Here is a 24,684-nt window from a genome sequence, read left to right as displayed (position 1 = left end):
GCTTCCCAAAGGGCCAGTCACTATTGTTGGCATAATAGTAAATAAGGGTGGGCAATGATAGAACGTACAATAAGTCAGACAGGGCAAGGTGGAACATGTACACTGTACTTCTGTTCCATGGGCGCATCTTTAGGAATATCCATACAGCCATGGCATTGAGCACGAAACCAACCACAAACACCAGGCTGTAGGACACAGGAAGTAAGATGTATTTAAAGTCCTCCTCGAAACGACAGCTCTGCTTTGACTGGTTGAAAGTTGGACGGCTGCTGCTGATCATTCCCATAGCGATGTGAATCCTCAGCATAGAACTTTGAGTCCAGCAGACAAATAACCTTCAAAGGAGGAAGAAACACTGAGATATAAAGCCTTTTACCTTACTCATTAAACACACATATTTTAAGGAACCAATTGTTAAACATGGAAGAATTGGCAGATTTGTTGTAAATAAAAATGTACATTTTCATTAAGTCACCGATGAGTCCCAGTGTTTAATTTAATCAATGTTTAACAATGGTGAAATAAGTATTAAAGTAAAAGCAGTAATCTGTATAGTAAAATTTCTACTTAAGCAGATTATTATTAGAAAAATGTATAACTATAAAAATGTGGTGTGGCTCTATTGTTTAAAGAAGAGGATGACGAAGATGAAGGTGATTATGGTGAAATCAATGATTGAAAGATCAAGGTGGAGCTCTTTCCTCTTTTTATGGCTGCTGTTGTGCAATGTAAAATAATGTAAGTGAATAGTCCCTATAGCTCTCAATGAAATGTAAAGGAGGAAGTACTTTTGAGTGTAGAAGTACCATGGAAATACTCCAGTAAAGTCTCAAAATGGTACTTCAGTAGAGTCTGTGCACTTTTCACCACTGGTTGAAATGTTCGGACCTGTTAATCGACATTTGATCGGTTTACAAAGGACTCCCTGTTTACTAAGTCCTGCATATACCGAACAATGAATAATTGTCAAAATATCGATCAATAGCCAGTTTCTTGGGAGAGCAGATGTGTGGCAACACTGGCGCTACTCACCACAGCGGGGTCCTTAAAAAACGTGCTGGTGTCTGGCTTTGCTCGATTTGGTGGTTACAGAGAGAAATCCTCCAAGTTAAAAAGTTGAAGATCTGAGCAGAGATCCTGTAGCTGCTTTTCGCCGTGGTCTTCTCTCTCTACTCCTCTCGGGGATCATTGTTGTGCATGGAAGACGTAGTAAACTCCATGGCAGCGCTGCCCACACACTCGACACTTTGCAGGATACACGGAGAGTGCGCGCTACAGCGGATAATGCCGCCCCTCCGGAAAGTTTTCAGCAGTCACATGCAATTTAGTAACCAACCTGAAACTATGACCAGAACCCAGTGATAGTATCTAATATACGACGAGCTCCTTAGAAATGAAGCAACACGAAAAAAAAAAAATGTAATGTGAGAAAATGTAGCAATGGTAAACAAACTATTCACACACTGATCCTGATCACTTGTAACACCCAGCCTGAAACAGGAGGAGCCAGCACATGACCACTAGGCAACTGGGGGCACTTTCAAGGTTCTTTTGAGTTTTCATTTCTGTTTTCTGCTACAATTGAATTTGGAATTCAGGCCTTTACTTTGACATTCACTAATATTTGGTGAAATGTGCTGTGAATGGTTATGGACAGATAAACAAGTAAACAAATTAACACACACTTTTTATTTATTTTTTTACTTGACTAACCTTAAAGTGGTGTTGGATTTGTGTTTGTCTTTACTTAAGCTGAGTTTCTCTTTCCATAATATTAATTACTACAGCAGCCACTTAAAGATATTTGCTGTATACAGACACTACCTCAAACACACACGACAGATGGTCCCAATTGCATGAAGGCGAAGATTTCCACATTTAGTCATAAAGCACAACTACTCCAGATGAAGTTGTTTAAAACACAGAACTAAATAATGTACAAAGGTGTCCTCAGCACAAACAGTGTCTACTTTGTGGAACTTAAAAATGAAACATATTTTGCTTTAACGCTGCTTATTACATAATTCCACATTACTTAATAGTTTCGGTTTTAATGTTTTAATCTTTAACGTAAGAAAAAAAAAACAATTTAATGGTAAGGAGTGTCTAAAACTGTATGTAAAACATAAGTTAATATTTGCACACCGGTACAATATCCTGTCAAGTTGTTACACAATGTAAAATTGGCTATGAAGGACTAACTGGTTTGTCTGCTAAGTAATCTTTGCCATCTCAGGATTTTTTGCAAGATCCACGTGATAACGGGTAGTTATAAAGTCTGATCATAAAGACAAAAAAATAGGCAGGATGAGCAATGCTGTCATTAGAGACAGACAATAAACTTGCGCTTAATAAGTTACCAAAAACTAAAATTTGAAGGACCAAAAGTTGGAAACGAGATCACATGCACTCTGTTAACCCACAACTATAAACACATATGATTTGAATTACCCTTTGGTCTATACTAAGAATGACAACAGCACACACACACACAAAAAGACTGCATTCACATGCAAAGAGTACATCCCCCTATAAAGACTGTACAGCTGAGGTCAGTCCAGTGTTACAACATACACTTACTGTAAATGGTATGTAGCACTTTGTACAAGCTTAACACCACATAAGTCTTAGCAGCACTTTAAAAGTTAATTTTAATTTTACATTTCAAGATTGGCAATGTTTTAAAAATTATTTAAATTCTAATTTCAAAAAAGTCCACTTTTCATCTAAACTGTTTAGATTAAATGTGAGTGGAATACTAAATCACATTCTTTCCCCAGAGACCCCATTTAGACTGCAGAGTGGATGGATTACAAAAATACACAGACATCATAACTTTTATCAATATCAATGAATTTGTTGATTGTTAAGCAAAGGATAACAGCCATCTAATGTACTGTGTGTGAATCAATTTAAAGACAGATTGAGGGAAACGTGTTTTAAAAGACATACTTTAAGGGCCTTGATGTTGCCAAAAATTCCTGTGGGCATACAGGTGATGAAACTGTTGCAGTCACACCATTTAGCGGTCACTGACACATACCTGCTGTCCACAGAGAGGGATGTGTTTGGTCATGCTTTAATAAGTAACTACAGGAACTAAATGCTACAAGCAAAACCACAGACACTCATTCACTGAGTGAAATACAGTATTTAAGAGTTAGATCAAACTGAGATGATAAATTTTAGTCATGTATTAACTAATGTACTTGATACAATTTTATTTATACAAGTTGTTCAAGAATGTAATAACTCCACTATGTGGTCAGTCATTTAGACTATATGCATATTCCCTGTGCACAGTAGGCTAATAACTAAATAATGCAATGGTGTTAAAACTATAAAGAAAGACATATCAGATGCAGAGTTAATTTACCTCTGACCTCCCAATACTCAAATATTTCTCTGCTTCTAGCTAAAAGTTCCCCAAAATGACATCACCTGGAAGAGTTCTTCATCATTGGGAGTTCAGATGATGTCATCTGGGGGAGCTAGCAGGTTTACCATAATTCCAAACTCCATAGTAGGAGTGAGGTGACATAATCTGAACTGAACTTTTTTAGCTAGAAAAAGGGAGATATTGTAATGTACGGGAGTCAGAGGGAGGTTTAATGGCATTTATGTACATGTACTACCCAAACTAGATCCACTGATAAGAACCAAGTTCAATTTCAGTGAAGCTGTCCTTTGAGATAATTACAGTATGTACACTTGCTGTAAGTGGATAAAGACAATGATACTTGGCTACACCCAGCTGGTAAAACAGATGTCTTGGTACTTGTATGACAGCTTCATACAGTGCATCATCTATGTCCCATACATTCTTTTTTAATATAACAGCAAACATGGAAGAACCATAAACTGTAGAAGATCAGAGCTATTGATAAAATCACGGTAAATATTTTTTGCTGTCTGTTTTGTGTCATGGCAGTACTGGACCTACGCTACTCCTTTGTTCTAGTCGACACAAAACAATGTAGATAGGGAAAGTGTAAAGATGCGAGGCAGGTGTACTTTTTTCTTGTGTCCCTGCTGACAGCATGAAGAAAAACTTGTGACTGATTAGTTACAGATAAAAGCTCTTTAAAGCACTTTACTTCATAAAACTTATTTTAGTGGACACGTGTACTGATCAAGTGACAATTTATAGCAATAGTATGTAAGACAGTAAACACAGTGAGATATGCTGGGTCCTTCAACTTTACAGAGAATTTTCCAGTAGGTGTAAAAATACACATGTGGATGTAATGCTCCATAGGTTTAATATATGGGGTTTTACAAGCTTAGATCCAGGCTCAATAGTAGCAGAATAATAAAGAGATGCAGGTGAATTGTAAACACTAGCCTTGAGTGAACACTGGAAGTTAAAGGACTATATTTTAGTCATATGAAAATAATTTAAAACTAAAATCAATGAGACCTTAATAATATAATCAATATTTGTCTGTGTTGGAGTCACTGGAGATCCATATAAATATTTCCATTCATACCATCCACCATTTTCCTTATCTGACAAGACAGACAGATGAATTAAGTAAACTGTGCAACAAGTACAACCTGCATTATGTTCCATTTGCTGTGTTGACAAAGACAAACTATTGTTACAGTATTGATTGAATAAATGAATAAAATGGCAGGGCTGTGTTAAAGTCCAGCTGATCTGTCTTTCCTTTTTTAAGATCTCAGTTATAGCAGTTCTTCCAGTTCAAATTTAGCAGACTATGGCGCTTTGTACCCTCAATATTCGTCATCTCTGTGTCAGTTCCAGTTTCTGGGCAGGTTCTCAAGGATCCTGCGTCGATGTGAAGGGTTTGTCACTCCCGCAGCACGTAGATCCTCCTCAGTGATGCCACTGTTAACAGGTATAAAAGGTGCTGAATGGAAGTTGACAGTAACGTATAGTTATTTTTTTTTACACACGTAATTTGAAAGTCTAATAAATTTTTGTAAATGCAGCTGGCATCTATGAACAGAAAATAAGTGGCACATTATGTATAACTTACCAAACTGATGCTATTACAATATGTGACTGAGTGACAAAATCTAGCCCTTATTCCCTAATGATAAATGAAAAAAATGTATATGAAGTTAAGTTGAGATTTCACCAGTCAACTGTGTTAATCAAGCAATATGGTTTCATTCAAACTATTTTCATTTCACAATAACTCAAACATTCTGGTTCTTTAAAAATAAAGATTTTGGAAGTTTCTCACTTGATTTGTCAAACTAAGACATAATCACATATAACATTTGGAACATGTTTATGTTCAGAACAAAAATTGTGGATTTTATTCCCTCATTATTCAAAGTGCGTTAGCAAGAGAACAGGAGGAATACTTAAAGCAAATTTAACCAATTCTTTAAGAAATAATGTTGCTTGTACATCTTCAAAGCATCATGACTATATTTAGCAGTTGCCTCAGTCAATTTCCTACTGCTAACCTAAGAGAACCTAAGAACTTTAGCCCTTCAACTGCTTGTTACAGACAAGTGTATCTTATGCACATTGAGAACCAAATAAGAATGATATTGCTATGACATAAACTTGTAATAAACTGTGCATCACTGTTAATCATATTATTTGATATGTATTTTATTCAATTATTAGGGGTTTTACTTGTGTGTATGCACGAAAGAGGGAATCAGAAACCAAACAACAAGTCAGACATGTAAAAATAGGTTTTGGTGGTGAGAGCTTTACATTTAAAACTGAAAAAAGTAGTGCTTGAATGAGACGGAAATGGTTTTTGATCAGGGGCTTGCTAGTTTAATTCCACCACAGATGAATATGTGAGAAAGCTGAAAAGTGAAAAGCCAAGCGCATCTCCCTTATCAAACAGGTAGTCAAACTGAATAAAAATAGGTTACAAACAAAAATAAAACAAATTTTATCTTAGCAATAACAAACTGACTTCACTGCATTAATACCGTGGGTTTCTGTTCGTGTGTTAGCTGTGAACTGTTAGTTCCAAGAAAAAATGTAAAAGAAACCATCAGGTTTTGACTTGCAAAACAAAGCTGGTGTATTATTTTTCTCACTTCTTCTAATGTTGCCTTGGTTTTAGTTTCTAAAAGTGACTGGTGCCAAAGGAGAGGTATATTTAAGACGTGATAGTTTCGTATTGGTATTGGCACAGTATCTCAGCCTGTGCCTTAACAGAGGCTACTTTCCATTGGTATCAATTCAATTTTTCTGGCTCTAGTAATTGCTAATAACCGTTCATGGTAGTGGAGTATAAAAATTGTACATTTGAAATGCAGTAATGATGTTACATTGGTATGACCTGTGGGCATTATCGAGAAGCATTATACCTGAAATAATCCATATCATCCCAGCCATTGAGGCTGAGTCCCCGACTGTATTTCTGAAGACCCAGAGTACTAAGAAGCTCCCATACAGTCTCTGGTGCACCTTGGAGGACAGAAACCTGCATTGAGATAGAGCAGACGCAAAATTTACAAAGAATCAGGAATCACATTTTCCTATTTTTTTTTTCCTATTTTTATTTTATTTCCTTTATTTATTATTAATTTATTTTGTACATTTTTTCTACAAAATAATGTTTTACCTCTTTCTCCCAGCTGTAGCCTCTATCTCCATGCATAGAAGGGCTATTTCTATAATTTGGCCGCTGGATGGGTATTGATGGGCTTCTCTCCTCCATGGGGAAAAAGTCAACTTCGCTGAGGGACTTGGCAATTTGCAAAGCAGTGAGGGAGTTGTCCCCTGTAGGCCCAGGTGGCTTCTGATTCACTATCCAGGGAACCAGGGATTGACAGTTTGCTAAGTGCTTGAGAGTGTAAGGGAAAGCTGATGGTGCCTTGGCCACATGGACAGGATTGGTCCTTTCTGTGAGAAGCTGATGTTGATCCCTTCTGGCTTTTACCTTCGTGACTGCTGAGTGATTTATATATAAGTTCCTCAAGTTCTTTTCAGGCAGTATGGTCTCCTGAACAGTATTTTTACCCTGGTATTTATCTCTGGCTTGCGACATGTGTTCCTGGTACTGTGAGATGGTGCTACTTGATGGTTGCGCTATGGTAGATGTGTTTTTGGCAGGGAAAAGCTGGTAGGAGGAGTTGGGTTGGGGTGTATGGAAGTCAGGAGTTGGAGTACACTGGGGCAGGATGGCTGGAATTTCAATCTCTGTAAAGTCTGATCTACGACAAGGTCTCCTGTCAAAGCCTTGAGGTCCCGAGATTTTTGGCAGCTGCAAGGCCTCATTCCCAGACCACACCACCTTTGGGTCTTTTTGGTGGGGGAGTGGCTCCTCCACCCTGCGTGCTACAGACACACCTTCGAAGATGAAGTAGGCAGGATTGGTGTAGCTGCTTGGAGTTAGATTGGGAGGTAATGCAGTCGGCCTGCAAGAAATATTTAAGTCTTGAATTTTGCTGGTCTGAATTTTGCCGGAACTCAAGTACAAATCAAAGTCACGCAGTGAACACTTAATTCTCACCCACTTCTCAAGAGTTTGTTTTTCAGCAATTAAAGGTAACATTGCAGCTTTTTGCAGAAATGTGCACTTGCTTATATTTGTCTAAAAACACAGTTGACACCAGGTTCAACAAATCTTAGCTGTTAACGTTTTTTGCCTTAGGGCAAAACAGTGCCACTGATTGTAAGGCATGTGCTTTTAGAATTTGTTCCTTTACACACCCACTGTAATAACATTTCCCGTGAAATGGCCACTGTAACTGCAAACAAGCTTCTGTAGAAATGTCTATTTTTCTTAAAATAAAAGTATATAGTAGAAAGTCCAACTTTAAGATTGGTAATTGGGGCGACTGTGGCACAGGAAGGTAGAGCGGTTGTCCACCAATCTCACAGTTGTTGGTTCAATCCCCGGCTCCTCCGGTCACATGTCGAAGTGTCCTTGAGCAAGACACTGAACCCCAACTTAGTTGCTCCCGGTGAGTGTTGGCCAGCTGCATAGCAGCTCCCCCATCGGTGTATGAGTGTGTGTGATTGTGAGTGTGAATGGGTAAATAAGAAGCAGTGTAAAGCACTTTGAGTGTCAATAGGTAGAAAAGCGCTATATAAGTGCAGACCATTTAATTTCGGAAAGCTTAGTATAAGGTGCTCAAAAAACCAAGCTGTAAACCTCCAAAACAAACAGTGACAGTGATAATACTAAGAATTAAATATACTTTAAATAAAAATGTGCTCACCTGTTAACTTGGACCCGTGAAGTTACAGGTGACATGTGTCCCCTCACAGGACCTTTATCATTTTTCTCAAAACAGAACCACTCTGAAAATGTCAAATGACAGGACATGAACAAGATGATTTGTAGTGAGCAGAGTTTGTGTGGTCTGTGTAGGACAAAGGCTATGTCAGTTTGCAACCCTGCAGCATGGTGATGTATGTGTTTATTGTCTGACCTTATGACATATTACTCATCTGTCCTTTTTCAGTATCTCAGGATGCATCTGGTCAGGGTCAGCCAATCAGGAGCCAAAAGAGGAAGCGGTCGAGAGAAACCAGCAAGTGTAAAGCCAAGCCAGGGATCATTGAGGAACCAAATAGAGGAAGCAATGTGAGGCTCACAGAAGAGTCAGGGAATGCAGTGACAGTGGAAATGAAAGTTTAGCGGGAAGTGATAGTGCAAGCAAAGCAGCGATTCGGAAATTGATTAGTTCCAGCCAACCCACCATAGATCTTTTGTCGTGTGCCTCGTCTATCTTTGGGTACATGGATTCTGACCCGGCCTCTTATGGAGCCTATTTCTTCACCTCGGTGACTCAAAAAGGTCTCAAACTGTTCTGATGTACCAGTAAGCGAGTGGAGAGCCACACAGCATTCACCTGGGAAAAACATGTTCTAAAGATTAATAAAATAATTAGATCAATGTGAAATTCAGATTCAACTACACAGTGTAGAGTGCAACTGATCCAGACAGTGTCAGTATTACTTCCTCAGGTTTAGACATACTGACTCTAAATTGATTGGACCAAAACACATTAATCGAATGAAGCAGTTTATTAAACAAAATGAATTTGCCCTTTGACCAACCATATGACTCAAACCCATCACATGACTTGACAGACAACAGCAGGTGCTGATCCTGAAGATACTCCATGTCAGACATGATAGGAAGTAGCTATAATAAAGACAGACAAATCACAAGTTACCAATTTAATTTAAAAAACAAACAATATTTTCACCCATTTTCAAACAGTGCCTCTTACCTTTGGCAATTGCTTGAAGGACCAGCCTAGTTTGAGAAATCCAGGAACATCACAGCTCTGTGAGTCATTCTCAGTTGAGCGCCGTGTCTCTATAAAGCAAAATATGATTGAATTTCTTCCACTGTGTTGCATAATACTTTATTAAAAACATCTTTTAATAAGGCATCATACCTTCAAGGCAACGTGAATGAAATTCAATAAAGAACTTTGCCTTGCTTGCAGTCTTCACAATGGCTTCAATGCCTTCAAGCTCTACCCAGGCTTTTTCCATGTTTGGATTTGGATCTGTGCATTAAAATGCATAACAACATCGCTGAATAAATTAAGGAATTCAGCCATATTTTATTTGCTTGTATCCAAAAGGACACAAAAATGGCAGCACCTGCTTTTGAGCTGAATGGTGATATCACTCCAACTTGGAAGGTGGCGAAAACAGGTGAGTGATCACTTGTGGAGATGTCATCTGTGCATCCTGGTAAGACAAAAATGTATCATATCAATATAATAATAAAACTGCAAATACAAAACTTTATGTGCCAGTTATACAACACAACTGCGTGGTAGATCAGCTACTAGTTATATGTTTTTAATGTTTCTTGGCTGAGGTTGGTGAAAAACAAAATCCTAGGCATAATTTGAGGAAATTACTTTTTATCGACCACAAACCTGGAAACAGGAGTTGGCCATTACAGAAAGTGAAGAAAGTGTTCACTACAGCCATTTCCATCCTCTTTGCAAAGTCTACCACCATTTGTCCTTCTGTGTTCCTGTCCTGAAGACCAAACCTTCCCATCAGATTCTCATCACCTCTGTTCCCTTCACCTACATGTCCATTGAAATCTCCACCAATCACCACTCTCTCACTTCTGGGGACGCTCTGCATCCCTTCATCTAACTCACTCCAGAATTTCTCCCTCTCTTCTAACTCACATTCTACCTGTGGGGTATAACCACTAACAACATTGAACATCATGCCTTCAATTTCCAGCTTCATACTCATCAACCTGTCTGATACTCCTTTCACCTCTAGAACGTTCCACACAAACTCCTTTTTCAGGATAACTCCCACTCCATTTCTCTTCGTATCTGAACCATGGTAGAACAACTTGAACCCTGCTCCTAAGCTTCTAGCCTTGCTACCTTTCCACCTGGTCTCCTGGACACACAGTATATCCACCTTCCTTCTCTGCATCATGTCAATCAACTCTTTAACCTTCCCTGTCATAGTCCCAACATTCACAGTCCCTACTGTCAGTCCTACTGTCAGTCCTACACTCTTGGTTTTCCTCTTCTCTCTCTGCTTACGAACACACCTTCCTCCTCTCCTGCTTTAACCAACAGTAGTCCAATTTCTACCAGTAACCTGTAGGTCAACAGCACCAGTGTGGGTCGTTGTTAACCCGGACCCCGACCGTTCTAGTATGGGAGTCAGTTTCCGTGTGAAAGTCATGATTCGCATTTTTAATTTGGTATGTGTTTTTACGTCAGATGCCCTTCCTGACACAACCCTCTGCATTTATCCACACTTGGGGCTGGCACAAGAAGACACTGGCTTGTGCTTCCTTGCGGTTTTATTAGGCTCATTTATGTTTGTACACGCATTTCTTAAAACAACAGATCTCACCATATGCAGTGCAGAGGATGTGTGTCTCTGGGTAGGACTTCCATAGGATTCTATCACACCATGAGGGAACATTGACCCGCACCTACAAAAACAAATTTGGTTTTAAATGAACAGCACATTGCAGGTTTGTCTGTCTATATAAATAGATATACCTGTATCCAGTAAAGGGTGCGATTATTTCTGCTATCCCAGGCATTCCCATTTTAGACATTGGGTCAATTCTTAACCTTCTATTTTAAGTGGTCATGACAGCTGCAGGCAAAGTCACCTATCCATACAGACTCCAAAATAGAATTTAACTTAAAATGTCCTAAGAAATGAGCCAACTATCACTATGTGCCTATGGTATTTGTACTTGCTCTGTACTTAGCTGATATGGCATTTATTGTATATTTACTGTAGCATTACAGTCTAAAATCAATAAACCTGTTGGCTGAGAAAGTGAGATCACCAGGTTGGAAAGTCTTTTTGAGTGGGTACATTTAAGTGTAGATATATCCATACACCACTTGAGGCAGCGGTGAGGGGCTCAAAATAACCATTTTAATCATAAAACACATATGAGATGTGTCTGGATAAATTTTTTTCTTAACCGCCATGCTAGCAACTTTTTGAGCTATTACTTAGAACTTTAAGATATGTTGTTTGGGACCATAAATGTTTCTACCAAATTTCAAGGAAAATGCATCCATTAGTTATTGACCAACGAACATACTGACAATGCCATCCCTTGAGGCATACTGTCGATACAGCTAAACACCTCAACATTACCAAAGTACTGCTTATACTGCATATGTCCCAAATTTTTTTGGGAGCTATTCTATCTTGTGCTTCAAAAAGATGTAAGCTTTACTCAGTTATTCTCAGAAAAAAATGACTTACTCCTGAGGTCTTGTATTTTTGCCACAGATAACAGTCTCTAGAGCCCCGTTCATACCGATAGGTGGGTGGAAATGCAATCTTCTCTTCCCCTTAACCAGAATACAGAGAGAAAAAGAGAAAAGTGAGCTATGCAAAAGTAATCCGTAATTAAATTAAATAGGCACTGTATTGTGCCTACTTATTCAATGTATTTTCTAACTGTGAAATTGCATTTGAGGGCATTCACAATAATTGTGTGATGTATAACCCTCTGTAGATGAAGGGTTAATAGTAAACAAAAACTCACTGAAACTGAGAAAGGCCTTTCTTTTATGTCTCTCTCGGGTTAGCTGGTCTGCACACATGAGTTCCTCAAACTCTCTCTTAGACACATGCTTCAGGATGTCCTGGTGTTGGTGAAGAAAGAGGTAGTAACATTAGTGCCGATTATGCCACATATTCTATCAGCCAGTTTTCAAGGGTTCCAAAATAGTGTAGAGCAATGAGTGGTAAAGAAATAATATTTCCCCCTCTGACCTGTACATCCAAGTCAAGTCTGTAGTTGAGGTCCCCACACCAGAAAAGGTGAGTGAAGCGCAGGCTGATGTCAAAGACATTGAGTTGTTTGTCACCCAGTGAAAGCAATCTGAGAATGTCCACAAAGTTCTGATTCCTCCTGAACATTATATCATTAGGAGATTGAAATAACTATGTTACATATAATATACAGTAATAAACTACATAATTATTTTTTATTGCTACAGCAATTTATTATAAAGCACAGAAATAAGAATGAGAAACATACCTAAGGACTTTGTCACTTCCAGAGGTCAGGTGGCAGTTAACAAACCCAAAAGATGTCCCATTGAAAAACAATGAGACCCCAACAGCTCCTTTGTTTCCTGAAACCATTTAAATTCTCAACCTCAAACTTTCAGGTTATTAAAATTCATTTTGTCCTTGTTACATCAGCTATAATGTTATATGTCTATATTTGTTTGCATGTTGGTTTTGACTCTTATGAAAACACAGGTGTGGCGAAAAATTAATCCAGATTGTTTATTAAAAGCAGCAAATATATCAGTGTCCTCTACACTTAAACCAGCCTTTTTTGATGATGTTGGCTTTGTATGTATTTGTGATGTTGAGATCATGTAGAGTGGCCTACCCAGTGTGTTCCCCAAGCCAGTCTTCACACTGGCTGTGTTCACGTGACTGATGCGATTCTCATGCTCCGGCTTCACAAACACAGCCAGCCTCATATTCCAGAGGGACTGTACTGCCACCTACAGTTCAATGTCTTACATTAAAATACATGACAAGAACAGTTTCCAACCACCCCAACATGATTACCATGTTTCTCAAATGATTTCAACCATTTCTATAAAGTCAGCCTGTACCACAAACCAGTATTTGTAAAATCAAATACTCAAATCAAAACTGTAATACAAGAAATCACATTTTTTTTAGATATGCATGGGAATAGTAATAATAAAATATTAACTCCTCCAATTCCTCAAATTCTTTACAATGATCTGAGATGTTCCTTAAAAATGTCAATGGGATCCATCACAGTTAACAGATATAATGAAATATAATATTTCAGCCTCGGGGTGATGCCATAGAAGAAATCCTTTCCATTCGTATATTATTAAGAAAGCACAAATTTACATTATGTTACAGGAAGGATGTTGAAAGTGAACTAAAAAGTCTGGGTAAAGTACAAGGTTCACTAGTTAGCCAACTTATCTCCTTTCATGGGTCCGGCCCCAGATGATCTCACCATTTCAAAATAGATCCACAGGCTTTGCAAATATTTACTATCCTACATGTTGTTTAATACTAGTCTTAAAATATCCTTGCTCAATATTCACCTTCAACCTTTCTATTTCTGTAAGGCCAAAGTCACTATAGTGTATAATGTCAACAACCGGTGGACTTGATAATGTAACATTAAATCATGTATATTTATTCATATTCTAACTTCAAACCTGTTTAGAAAACAAAGTGACATGATGGAAGTACAGCATCAGATGGGTGTATGAATTTCTGCAGCAACATCATAGTATGAAGAAAAATACATCAAATGCTTTGGTATTCAATAATTAATAATGCTTATAAACTAATGAAAGTATATGCAACTTAAACAATGTTAGCATAAGACTGGAAATTAATACACTCTGCCCAGCCCTACATCTTCCTGCTCTGCTACACTAACAACTATATATCCAGCAGTTAAGTCAGTCAGCACTGTGAAATTACAATGAAAACATATTCAAGGAATACTTTAGGATCTTTCAAGCAGGTCTTAATAGAAACTTGAGTACAATTCATGTATATATATGAATGAAATCTTGGTTGCTAAAACCAAGTGTGTTTTATTTGCCATTTTTCTGCCATTTTCATCTGTCATACAATGTTAAATCCAATACAACAATTAGCTTGTACTTCATTTATGATTCACTCCAAAATTACAAATAAAATGTACATATCAGGAGAACAGAAGAAAGTAATTTTTGTCATAGAAACACTGTAAATTTGTTAGATTAATGTGGCCCAGTGTGACCAGTGAAGTCTCATATGAGTCTCACATAAAGTTTAAAGTGCAAACAAGAACTGTATACTCTTATTTCATAAAGTGTAGTTGTGTGAAAGCAGTAAAACAACCCAGAGTCTTTTCCATATACACAAATAGACTCAAGTTTGCACTAAGGCCAACTTAAAAGACACTAAACTATTCCTATAATCAATCTGAAATACCTAAAATTCTCTGACTGGTTAGAAGGCCAAGCCATGCTCCAAAACCTTGACAAGTAAATAGCATAACACTGCTGTTCAATGAGTCTAGAGCCTGTTTTAGAATTCAGCCTCGGACACTGTGGTGGCTATTCAGCCATGTAAATCACAGTGGGAGATTGCCCAAGTAAGAATCGTAAGAACACACATAGGAGCCATAACATAATATAAAGCACGCTGTGGGAAGGTTATATCACTTGACTCTACTGTGTGATAGAAGATAGATAATGATAAAAACATCAACACGACAATTTACTCACTTTCAATCGCACATTTGCTTTCACACCTACACCCCCTCCTGACAAAGTCAGGATAATGTCAGAATTCCAGTGGAGATCTGAAAGGGGATTAGCTCACAGGAGGTGCCAACAGCATCTCTCCATATTAACAAAAGTTTAGGAGAATTTCTGATTTCTAGCTAAAATAAAAAAACTTAAAAAGTGACTTTACGTCTGCATTTGTTTTAGCATTTATTTAGTTTCATGGTGCAAGACCAAGTTTGAACTGTTGAATATGATGTCAAATAAAATTCCTATGATAGTACAATGTATCCTAATGTTGACCCTTTGCTTTAGTGCCCCAATTAAGAACTTATTCTGGGCATGTACATTTTTTGAATCTTTCTTCAGTTACATATAGGTAGTCTGATGCATCCTATTTAGACATAAGACTTTGCAGTTTAACTTAAAAACAAAAAAAAAGGAGAATTACTTGTTTGAAGTCAATGTGAGTGTAGCTGCGTAGGGTTGCTTTGATATGTTCTGTCCACTCTCTCTCCCCCTGGGGGTTTTCCTGAGTCCCCAAGGCATAGACATCATGAGGGAGCAAGGCTGTTGATTCATCAGGGGTGTGTCCCAGGCCGCAACAGGTCACCCACGACTGCAAGCTATGAGGTGGAGGGGAACCACCTGTTCACAAACACCACAATGATTTATCAATAATAAATTATCTCAGAATAAATCTCATTCTACTTCAGCACATACTGTAAAGGAGTTTTTTTGTCAAACAGTATGTCATCTCATTTATAGTTACCCATATTCCAAGTGCCAACAAACACAGAGACCACGTCAGGTTCACTAAGCTGAGAGTGTCTGGTTTTCATTATCTGAAGGAGTTGGCAGAAGGCATCACATTTCTGAAAGGGATGAGAGCCACTCTATGAATTATGGGAAAGGAAGCTGTGGATTCAAATGAATAAAAAAATACTATTTTGTCTTACCCGTGTGCTCTCAAATGTCATCTCCCATGGTGTGTTATGGTGGCTGTCAACCATCATGCGTACCTTGGCTGGACTGTTTTGGAACTTGACAATCTGAAGAACTGACACACACAAAAAAAAATCATGCCAGCACGAAATTATAGAATATGGACGAACAAAAGAATACAGGATCATAGGCAATGCAAACACTTCTTACTTCTGTCATATGAAACCCTATCTATTCCAGGTAAACCAGCTTTCCTGTCAAAAAGCAGCACTCCTGTGTTCACATCAACAGAAACTGTCTGTCTGCCATACCTCACCATCTTCACCTGCATACACCAAGAAAAACAACATAATACATTTACATAGTTTAATGTTTTCATTTCTGCTGTATTTTTAGAGATAAAATAGAGTAACAGGTTATTTACAGAATTATGATGTGAAACAAAACACCCCTTAATTTACCTGAAAGGTGTGGACTGGCATCTGTCTGACATTGTTCTTTACAGGCGTTACATTAGCAGGTATAGGTTCAGGAGGGGATGGGCTCGGTTGTGCAGCCAGATTGTGATTAGTCACGGCATCTTGTAGCGCTTTTAATACCTTTTGTAGGCAGATAATTTAAAAAGTTACATTTTTGTTAGTAGGAACCCTTAATAACTGACCACGACCATTAAGGGATTTAGTCCTGAACTGAAATCAACGAAGAAGCAAAAAAGGCCGTATAAATGAAACACACCAGGTGATCCATTTGCATTTTGGGAAAAAAAAACATTAAACTCAACCCCAAATTACCTTCTTTTCTAGGGAAGTAAGAAGGCTGACCAATGCTGAGATTTTACTCAACAAGCTGTCTATCTCCATCTCTGGACTCTAGTTAAAACAGAGGAAACGAGGTTTAATTAGTTTTAATGTCAATTCAAATTTTACTTACAGTTTTTATTATTTTTACACACTACAGTGTTGGGGTTTACAAATTCTTCAGTTCTTATTAAAGCATTGTTTTCATGCTTTGTATTTTACCTGTGCCTTGGTGTGTGTTAAAGTGCAGCTAGGGTGATCAAAGACTTTGGCCAAAGTTTCGAGACTTGAAAGAGTCAGATCAATCTCACTGTAGAACAGATCAATACACAACTTTTGTTTAATGGTCATAAATCAACATACATCCATTATCTGTTACTGCTGCTATTGTTTTGAGCAGGATCTTATCCCTGTTGTCATTGGGTGAGAGGCAGGGTACACCCTGGTGACAAACCAATGCAAGCAAAGAGAGAACATGCAAACTCCACACAGCAATGCCGCAGCCTGCAGCAAGACTGGAACGGGAGCCATTCTAGCTGTAAGGCCGCAGTGCTAACCACTCCACCACCATGTTGCCAATACATCACCATGTGTAAATAAAAAAATAATTATTGCATATTACACAAATACTATATGTAGTAAACAATGAAAATATTATCAAACGTAAATGGATAGCAGTGCACAAGAATAACAGAACAGTTCATACTGTACAGTCTTTATGATACTGACCTGTTAAGGCCTTGACAAACAGTGCTCAGAGTACGCTTGAGGTGGCATAGAGTTGTTCCCCCCTTATGCACATTCTCAATGTCAAGAGGCAGCTCACTAAAGAGGTAGTCATTGAGCAGACCAATCACCTCATTCGCAGTACTTTAAAAAGGATAAAAACAAGCAGAATTTACAATACAATATCTTATAAACCAGTTTATTTAGATATTTCTCCTCTACTGTTGTGTATATATGTAATATATGTGTGTATATATAATATATATGTATATATAATATAGCTTGTATATACGCAGTGCATTCAGAAAGTTTTCAGACCCCTTTTATTTTTTTATGATACTACAATCATTTAAATTTATGATTTTTCTCATTTATCAACATTTAATACTCGGAAATGACAAAGTGAAAACAGAATTTTAGAAATGTCAACTCAATAAAAAGGAAAAACTGAAATATCACATTGGCCTATGTATTATTTTCAACAAGACTTGAAATTTAGCTCAGGTACTTCCCCTTTCTCCCTTGACTGGAGTCCACCTGGTACATTTAACTGATTGGACATGAGTTGGAAAGGAACACACCTCTCTATAGAAGGCTTCACAGCTGAAAATGTATTTTTGTATATTTTTATACTGAAGAAACAGATTGAACTGTCTGACCTCAATTCTAAATGTTATGTCTGGATGAAACCAGCCACTGTTCATCACCATCCCTACAGTGAAGCATGGTGATGGCAGAATTATGCTGTAAGGGTTGATTTTTAGCAACAGGTACTGGGAAACTGGTCAGGGCTAAGGGAAAGCTGAATGAAGTAAAGTACAGAGATATCCTTAATGAAAACCTGTTCTATAGTGGTCAGGACCTCAGACTGGGTCGAAGGTTAACCTTCCAACATGACAACAATCCTAAGCACACAACCAAGACAACACAGGAGTAGCTTAGGGACAACTCTGTTAATGTTCTATAGTGGCCCAGCCAGAGCCCTGACTTGAACCCTATTAAACATCTCTTGAGAGACCTCAAAATGGCTGTCCACTGATGATCCTCATCAAACCTAACTGAGCTCGAGAGGATTTGCAAAGAAAAATGGCAGAAAATCCCCCATTCTAGGTGCCCAATCTTAGCTTGCGACTAAACTTGTTGCATCATACGTAAAAAGACTCAAGGATGCAATTACGGCCAAAGGTGCTTCAACAAAGGACTAAGCAAAGGGGAAAATTGTGCTTTCACTTTGTGGATGGATGGATGGATGGATAGATACTAGATCATACTTGGATGTGTTCAGCTCCTGCAACTTATCCAAAAATAGTGCATGAGGGGCTGGTTTTGCCTGTGTTCCTGTGAAAGCTGTTGTGGTGACAGAGACTGGAACTGGAGGAACCTTCTCATCATCTGTGCATACATGAAATAAAATAAAACATCAATCATTAATATTTTATGCAAGTATAACTTAGTGCGTTGTCTAGGATTTTTTGTGAGCCACCTGAGCTCTCATCCCCAGTGTCTGTATCACGTGGAACAGGGTAGAGCAGAGGAGTGACCAGGCCTTTGTGGGGATGCTGGTAGCCCAATACCAAGTCTTCCAGTGTCCGAAAACAATTCACCTGCACCCCCTGTGCTGTCTGTAAAACACACATACATAGACATATGACAGAAACCATTGGTTAAATGTTTGGATAATTCAGATAAACATGTCTGCATGTTAACAGTATCTCATTGCTTTAAAGACAAAGAGGATGCTAATAATGCAGTGCATAAAAGTAAGACTAAAGTCATGTCATACGCATAACTTTTTAGTAACTTTTTAGTTATGCATGTGACTCCCCCAGCCACAGACACGAATGCAGACATACACACTCATTCTGAAATATTGCTTGGTAAAACAAAGCAGAAGTAATAATTTGCATTTTAGAAAACTGCATATACAGATGATGTGCTTTGATAAGAATTGTCTCAGGGGATTTGAGAAGTCAAACTTCCTGGATACAGCAGCCTCAGCCTGTCATCATTTACTGTGGTCCAGCATTGCTAGTCAATCTAAAAGCCCCCCAAAAGAAGGAAGGTTTTTACATGCATGCATTCACGTATTTAAGCCACAGGCACAAGCAAGCTTACTTTGAAACATTCCGCAGAAATCTGCTTAGCTCCAATTCAGGAAAACTCGAAGTAGTACAGGCAAAAATTAAGATTAAATAAACACATGCTGTGCACAGGTGCTGTGCATATATCCTTGCCATTCATATGCACTAGTCAAAGCACTACAAATCAGACCACACAACCGAGCAAGCTTTTTTCCTGTGCCCTCTATGTAGTAGTTATTGTTTTCATTTTGTGGTGAAAAAAATTTTTTTTTCTTTGCCTCAAGCAACTTGTCTTTTGCCAGAATCTCTTCAAATGGATTTATTTTTAAACACAGGGATTTCTTGAAAAGCAATTAAAAAGAAATGAAAATGAATAAGAGAGAGTAAGAGACAAAATGTGCCTCAAAATATCTCCCTGACCTTCTTGGAAAAACAAAAAGGAAAGCATGCAACTTGTGAGTTAGTGGAGAAAGTCCACTGGGGGAAAATACGTACTAGAGATTTATACTGATGGCAGTGGAAAAACAACTGAAATAGCAACAGAGTTTAAGGTCTTCATTTTAAAGCAGAGGATTTTTCCAAGTCACAGAATTGAAAACGACCTCCAGTCATTAATTACTAAAGAGGTTTATGGACTTTAATATGCAGACATAGTAAAAACAAAAACCACAGATCATCTGTGGTTTATGTCCGGAAAAATGTTTAATTCTCTCACTCTCTTGCTTTATTTTGACCACTGTAAGGGTGTGTTTTTGTTATATGATGTGGCCCAAAATATGGTTACACACTAACTTGTGAGGACATGTGTGTTCCTATCGGGAGAAGAATCTGGTCTCCAGGAGTCCAGAACTGAATTTTAGAATTATTTAAGGTGTTTACGATTAGGGGTACATTAAGGTTAAAATTAGTTAAATGAATGTTTGTCAGTAGGCAGCCCGGGTAATAAAAACATACATGTGTGTGTGACGCACAAACGTATGAGTGTCTAATAATTAGGTCTTTTGTAGGTTAAATGCCCCCCTGCTCAGATATCAAAAACAGACACATTTCATCCCTTGCTTAAACTCCAACAGCCACATCCAACAGACTCATTATGTTTAATAAAAACACCCCCATGCATACAATTAAGTACACCCATTGGTCAATGACCTAGTGTGTGGGTTGTGTAGAAATCTCTGAGACATAAAAACAATTTCTGCTCTGTGCTGCTGAGCTCATGGTGCAAGCATGCAGCCACATGGCAGAGATGCCATTCAAACAACAAGGCTACTGCAATTGTAACAGAGCCTGTACAGAAAGAAAACACAAACATGTTCCTGTTCTCTTCACAATAGCTAAAAATAAACCATTGTTTGATCCTGCTAACTCCATCTGAACATCTGCATTTCTCTTTTTGTGTGTACAATTTGTGCCAAGCTTTCAGATGTTTGTTGTGTTTCTCTTTGATCTCATCTTCGGTGTCATGTGGAGATGAACACTCACCTGAACTGCTAGAAGGCCGTCTGGATCAGGAAGTATACGATAGGTGTGAATGTGACGTTGGAACCTTTGGAAGTCAAAATAAGCTATGTTATTAATGGCACTGCACATTTCTACAGCAAACAAACATTGAAAAAGGAAAATGTTTAAATAAAGACAAGAGGTCTAACTGTTTTTCAAGAAACTGAACCTTTTTTAACAAAATGCTAGTTGTTTTGCAGATCACTAAAGACATGGCTTGTTTTACTTTAACATTGGGCGAAATACTAAGATCAAAATTGCCATCAATTACTTCAGAGGAATTTGTTTAAGGCATTAATGATAAATGGCAAATTACTTTTTAATCAGTTAGCTGCTTTAGAGGATTAACAGGGGAGGGCAGTGATAGAAGAATGACTGAACGTAAAAACAGAGAAATCTCTACACAAGTGTAGAGACTTTTAACACAATAAAAGAGCATATGACACATTAAGAAAAGAACGAAGGGAAAGAGGGAGTACTGTGAGCGTCCAGGCTTAGCTTTCAGGAATGTATCTGGCTGTGGCTGATGAGCAGTCAGCGTAGTGCGGTTGCTGGAGTTTTGGAGCTCCCACCCTCTTTCAGGGGCCCCAGGGAAGAAAAGGGGGTTAAGAGGGGAAACAGGGAGTCCTGAGCCAGGGTTTGACTGGCTGAGATGGGCTGTGTTCAGAAAGAACAGTCTTGGGAGGGTATATGTGTGAGGGTGACCCAGCCCGTATGCAGCACTTAAAGCAATAACAGCTCCTTTGCTGCCTGCTGGCAGATGATAGTGATAGTGATGACTATGACAGCGGAAGTAAAGCTGCAAAAGCAATTTACATATGGGGACATAGTGCAGAAAGTTTAAGGTTTATGAATAGTCTATAAACCTTTTTGCCAAAAATTGGAAGTTTTATTAAATTAAATAATTAGGTATGGTTTTACAGAAAGTAGGGCTGTTTTTCTGTTTCTTCTCACTTAGGGCAGCATTTTAAGACATTTTGTCTCAATTAATATTTTCAAGGAGGCAAAACAAAAAATTATACATATCTAATGATGTATGGTATTTATGTTTTTATGAAGTGCAGAGTTACATTTACTTTTTTAGGTTAGAATTACTAATAAAGGCTACATTCAGTACCAGCTTGTGAGGGCTCATATGTCCATTATAAAATATACAACCTTAAAAAACCTTGTGTAGCAAATTAAGTTTGATTGTGATTAGTGAGAACAACTATATGCCCTCTGGGTAGCAAAATGTTTAAGTATGCATGTACTCACAGTAGACACAACGCATAGGCTCCTGGTACGGACTCACTGTCTCTCACTAGATAGCTGCCATCCCTCCCTGCCCTTGCCAGCAAATCCTCCGCGTGCACACGGCTGATATCACGATGATACCATGCTGCCGTAGCCATGGCAATCAATTTTAAGAGATATGTTCGAAAAAATAATCCTCATGAGGCAATGAACACATAATACAAATTAAGTGTGTCTCATGACATTCTGCTGAGGTTCTGTCACCCAAGGTGTCCGCACCAGTGCTGAGTGGTCTACTTTAATATTTAGAATTGTCCCATGACCCTTTTTATTATGATGAAAGTCTTAAACAGACAACCCAACACCTTCTCGGTATGAGCTAGCTACTTCCTGGTGCCCCGTTGATTCCTTCAGGGTTGCACATCCTGTTGCATTGTAGGACGAAAGAAGCAACATAAAGCTAATTGTGAAGTTAATCCACTCCAGCAGAAGCTCCAGTCCACCTTCCTGGTAATATCCTGCTGTATCAGAGTCTTTTTCAGTGTTTGGTTGCAAGTTGCCTCACCCGGGTTAGTGTGTTCTTCCAACAAACACAGACCATCATTGACAGCAGTCCAAGGGTGGGAAAGAGAAAGAGAAGGAGGTAGAGGAAAAACAGCAAGAAGACTGCAGACTCTGAGCAGCCACCCCTGAGGCAATGACGGTGTCTCTAGCCCAACCACAAACACAAGCCCTCCTCTTGTCCCAAAACAAAACCCCCACATGCAAACAACAGGAAAAGAAGAACTAAGAATGGCAAAACAAACAAATCAAGCCGCAATGCGACACCCACACACTAACGCACGCACACAGCAGAGACAGAAACAAACCAGATGGAACTCAGTCAGCATTAAAACCAGACAGGCATGCAACAGAAACCAGACTAATTCAAATGATTTCTCTGCTCTGTGGCCATATAAGGGAAAAGAAACACTCCCCAAAAAGTTCAGCTGATAATTGCAGTTGTCTTTGCTTCTTCCAGGCCCAGATTCCATTTAGAGCGTGTCTGGTTGCATAGGAGCTACTTCGGTGCTCTCACTTTCATGCTGGGTGTGCTGGTGTGTGTCTGGTTAGAAGAGTCCCATCTGCATTGGTGTGGTCTCCAGCGGTTCTCCAGAGTACTGTCAGAGCAGAGGGAGGGAGCAAAGAGGCAGAGGACAATCCCATTAGAGAGCAGGGTAGACAGAGGAAGTGACTCGACATTCCAGATGGCGGACATAGCCAGGAGAAGTCGTGCAAGGGACTCAATTCACCACCCGTGTGTGAAACAGTAGACTACTTCCTTTTTTCCCTCTGTCCCTCTCCTCCAATCTGTTTTCTTCTTCCTCCTTTAGCCCCTGCCCCATTCTCTTTTTCCAAATCCCAAACAAAAAACACAGCTCTTCCCTCAGGTGAGCACCCAGACTAATCCTCAATTTAATCCTTGTTTTTTTTAAATCATTTTATCTTCAGATATTTCAACTTTTAGAAGACTTATTTAGTTTTATTTTCTTTCTCCTGTCCCAGCCCCTTTCCTTTTGTAACTCTCCCTAAAACTCCCTTTCTCTCTTGCTCATTCCTTCTCTCTCAGCAAAACACAGCCTCCATATGGTTGTGATCATGCCTAACTTTCTTATTTTTGCCCTTCTAGAAACATCACCCACTAGTCAGCTCTCTTTTCCCCTCCTTCTCCATTAGCTAGAGCTTATAGCAAGTATGGGAAGTTGTTTGGTCTATAAAACAAATAGACACAAATTCATCCCCAGCTGGTGATGTATCTTTTTACCCCAATCAATGTTTTTGCTATGTGCTCTCAACAATTGGCAACACTAGCTGGCTTATGTGGAGAATCTTATGTATTTCAATCAATTTATCTAATGAGGGTTAGGCACATACAGTAGATGCCCACCCTCCAAAAGATGTTTCCCTTCCAACCCAAAACTATCAAAATAAGAGTACAACAAAAATAAAACAGAAAACATCCGACAATCAGATATCCAGCAAACATCTTAATATAAACAGAAGTTATATTTTATAATCTCAATACATTTCTCTACATTTTTCACAAGTAAACCACCCTGATGAAGGTCTTGTGCCACAATAAATTAAAGGAATAAAGAAGATTCTTTCAGAAAGTCAAATAGTGTTGTCAAGTTTGTTTTATCTCACCCATGAATATCTGTCCTAGCCAGATCAGTGGTAGTCATTCTGGGTCCTGGACGGCCAGAGACCAGCATGTTTTCCAGCTATTCCAGCACTACCCACTGCTGATTGACTGAACACATCAGCAGTGGGTATGGTAGTTAATTGGAAAACAAGCAAGGCTATGGTCTTCAAGCACCTGGAATGTCAACCACTGCATTAGATGTTTAAATATTTTATTGGGCATGTTAAAACCTTGTGCTGGCAGCACTATAGGGGATCCCTAAGGACATCAGGATTAATCCACTGAGGACAATGGATATACACTACTCCCAAAATGTTAGGAATATTCGACAGAAACTGACTGAACTTCCAGAATGTACCTAAAATGCATTATAACCTTTACAGGTTATATGCATATGTTCAACTAATTTTTCAGCATGTATTGAATAACATGCTGTTTTCTAACAAGGCAATTAACCGCAAAAATCACAATGTGATTTGTG

The 24,684-nt window shown here is 38.6% G+C and overlaps 2 protein-coding genes across 3 annotated transcripts in view; both read right to left on the bottom strand.

Annotated features, from left to right (window-relative positions):
• The window catches only part of p2ry4 (pyrimidinergic receptor P2Y4), a 3,900-nt gene extending 2,417 nt beyond the window's left edge, over positions 1 to 1,483 (bottom strand). The window contains exons 1-2 of the mRNA XM_067518252.1: positions 1,033 to 1,483; positions 1 to 335 (exon numbers count right to left, since the gene is read on the bottom strand). The exon at positions 1 to 335 is cut by the window's left edge and continues 2,417 nt beyond it. Of these exons, the coding sequence (XP_067374353.1) occupies positions 1 to 307 (307 nt within the window). The 5' untranslated portion in view covers positions 308 to 335; positions 1,033 to 1,483. The remainder of the gene's footprint in view (positions 336 to 1,032) is intronic.
• Positions 1,484 to 3,362: 1,879 nt separating this feature from the next.
• inppl1b (inositol polyphosphate phosphatase-like 1b) overlaps positions 3,363 to 24,684 on the bottom strand; it is a 32,622-nt gene continuing 11,300 nt past the window's right edge. The window contains exons 2-28 of one of the 2 annotated variants that reach the window (XM_067518251.1): positions 22,040 to 23,178; positions 20,765 to 20,828; positions 18,685 to 18,823; positions 18,473 to 18,593; positions 17,205 to 17,345; positions 16,698 to 16,785; positions 16,470 to 16,547; positions 16,140 to 16,277; positions 15,889 to 16,003; positions 15,693 to 15,793; positions 15,506 to 15,608; positions 15,185 to 15,381; positions 12,846 to 12,963; positions 12,483 to 12,579; positions 12,215 to 12,353; positions 11,985 to 12,084; positions 11,699 to 11,787; positions 10,817 to 10,898; positions 9,575 to 9,664; positions 9,364 to 9,477; positions 9,193 to 9,281; positions 9,017 to 9,104; positions 8,656 to 8,808; positions 8,173 to 8,254; positions 6,570 to 7,365; positions 6,313 to 6,428; positions 3,363 to 4,852 (exon numbers count right to left, since the gene is read on the bottom strand). In XM_067518251.1, coding sequence (XP_067374352.1) covers positions 4,759 to 4,852; positions 6,313 to 6,428; positions 6,570 to 7,365; positions 8,173 to 8,254; positions 8,656 to 8,808; positions 9,017 to 9,104; positions 9,193 to 9,281; positions 9,364 to 9,477; positions 9,575 to 9,664; positions 10,817 to 10,898; positions 11,699 to 11,787; positions 11,985 to 12,084; positions 12,215 to 12,353; positions 12,483 to 12,579; positions 12,846 to 12,963; positions 15,185 to 15,381; positions 15,506 to 15,608; positions 15,693 to 15,793; positions 15,889 to 16,003; positions 16,140 to 16,277; positions 16,470 to 16,547; positions 16,698 to 16,785; positions 17,205 to 17,345; positions 18,473 to 18,593; positions 18,685 to 18,823; positions 20,765 to 20,828; positions 22,040 to 22,176 — 3,669 coding nt within the window. In that variant the 5' untranslated portion in view covers positions 22,177 to 23,178 and the 3' untranslated portion in view covers positions 3,363 to 4,758. Of the gene's footprint in view, positions 4,853 to 6,312; positions 6,429 to 6,569; positions 7,366 to 8,172; positions 8,255 to 8,655; positions 8,809 to 9,016; positions 9,105 to 9,192; positions 9,282 to 9,363; positions 9,478 to 9,574; positions 9,665 to 10,816; positions 10,899 to 11,698; positions 11,788 to 11,984; positions 12,085 to 12,214; positions 12,354 to 12,482; positions 12,580 to 12,845; positions 12,964 to 15,184; positions 15,382 to 15,505; positions 15,609 to 15,692; positions 15,794 to 15,888; positions 16,004 to 16,139; positions 16,278 to 16,469; positions 16,548 to 16,697; positions 16,786 to 17,204; positions 17,346 to 18,472; positions 18,594 to 18,684; positions 18,824 to 20,764; positions 20,829 to 22,039; positions 23,329 to 24,684 lie in introns of those variants that run through there. The other variant, XM_067518250.1, reaches the window with a different exon arrangement.

Source organism: Channa argus, chromosome 10, assembly GCF_033026475.1.
Source record: "Channa argus isolate prfri chromosome 10, Channa argus male v1.0, whole genome shotgun sequence".
Classification (NCBI taxonomy): domain Eukaryota; kingdom Metazoa; phylum Chordata; class Actinopteri; order Anabantiformes; family Channidae; genus Channa; species Channa argus.
This window is presented reverse-complemented; position numbering and strand designations above follow the sequence as displayed.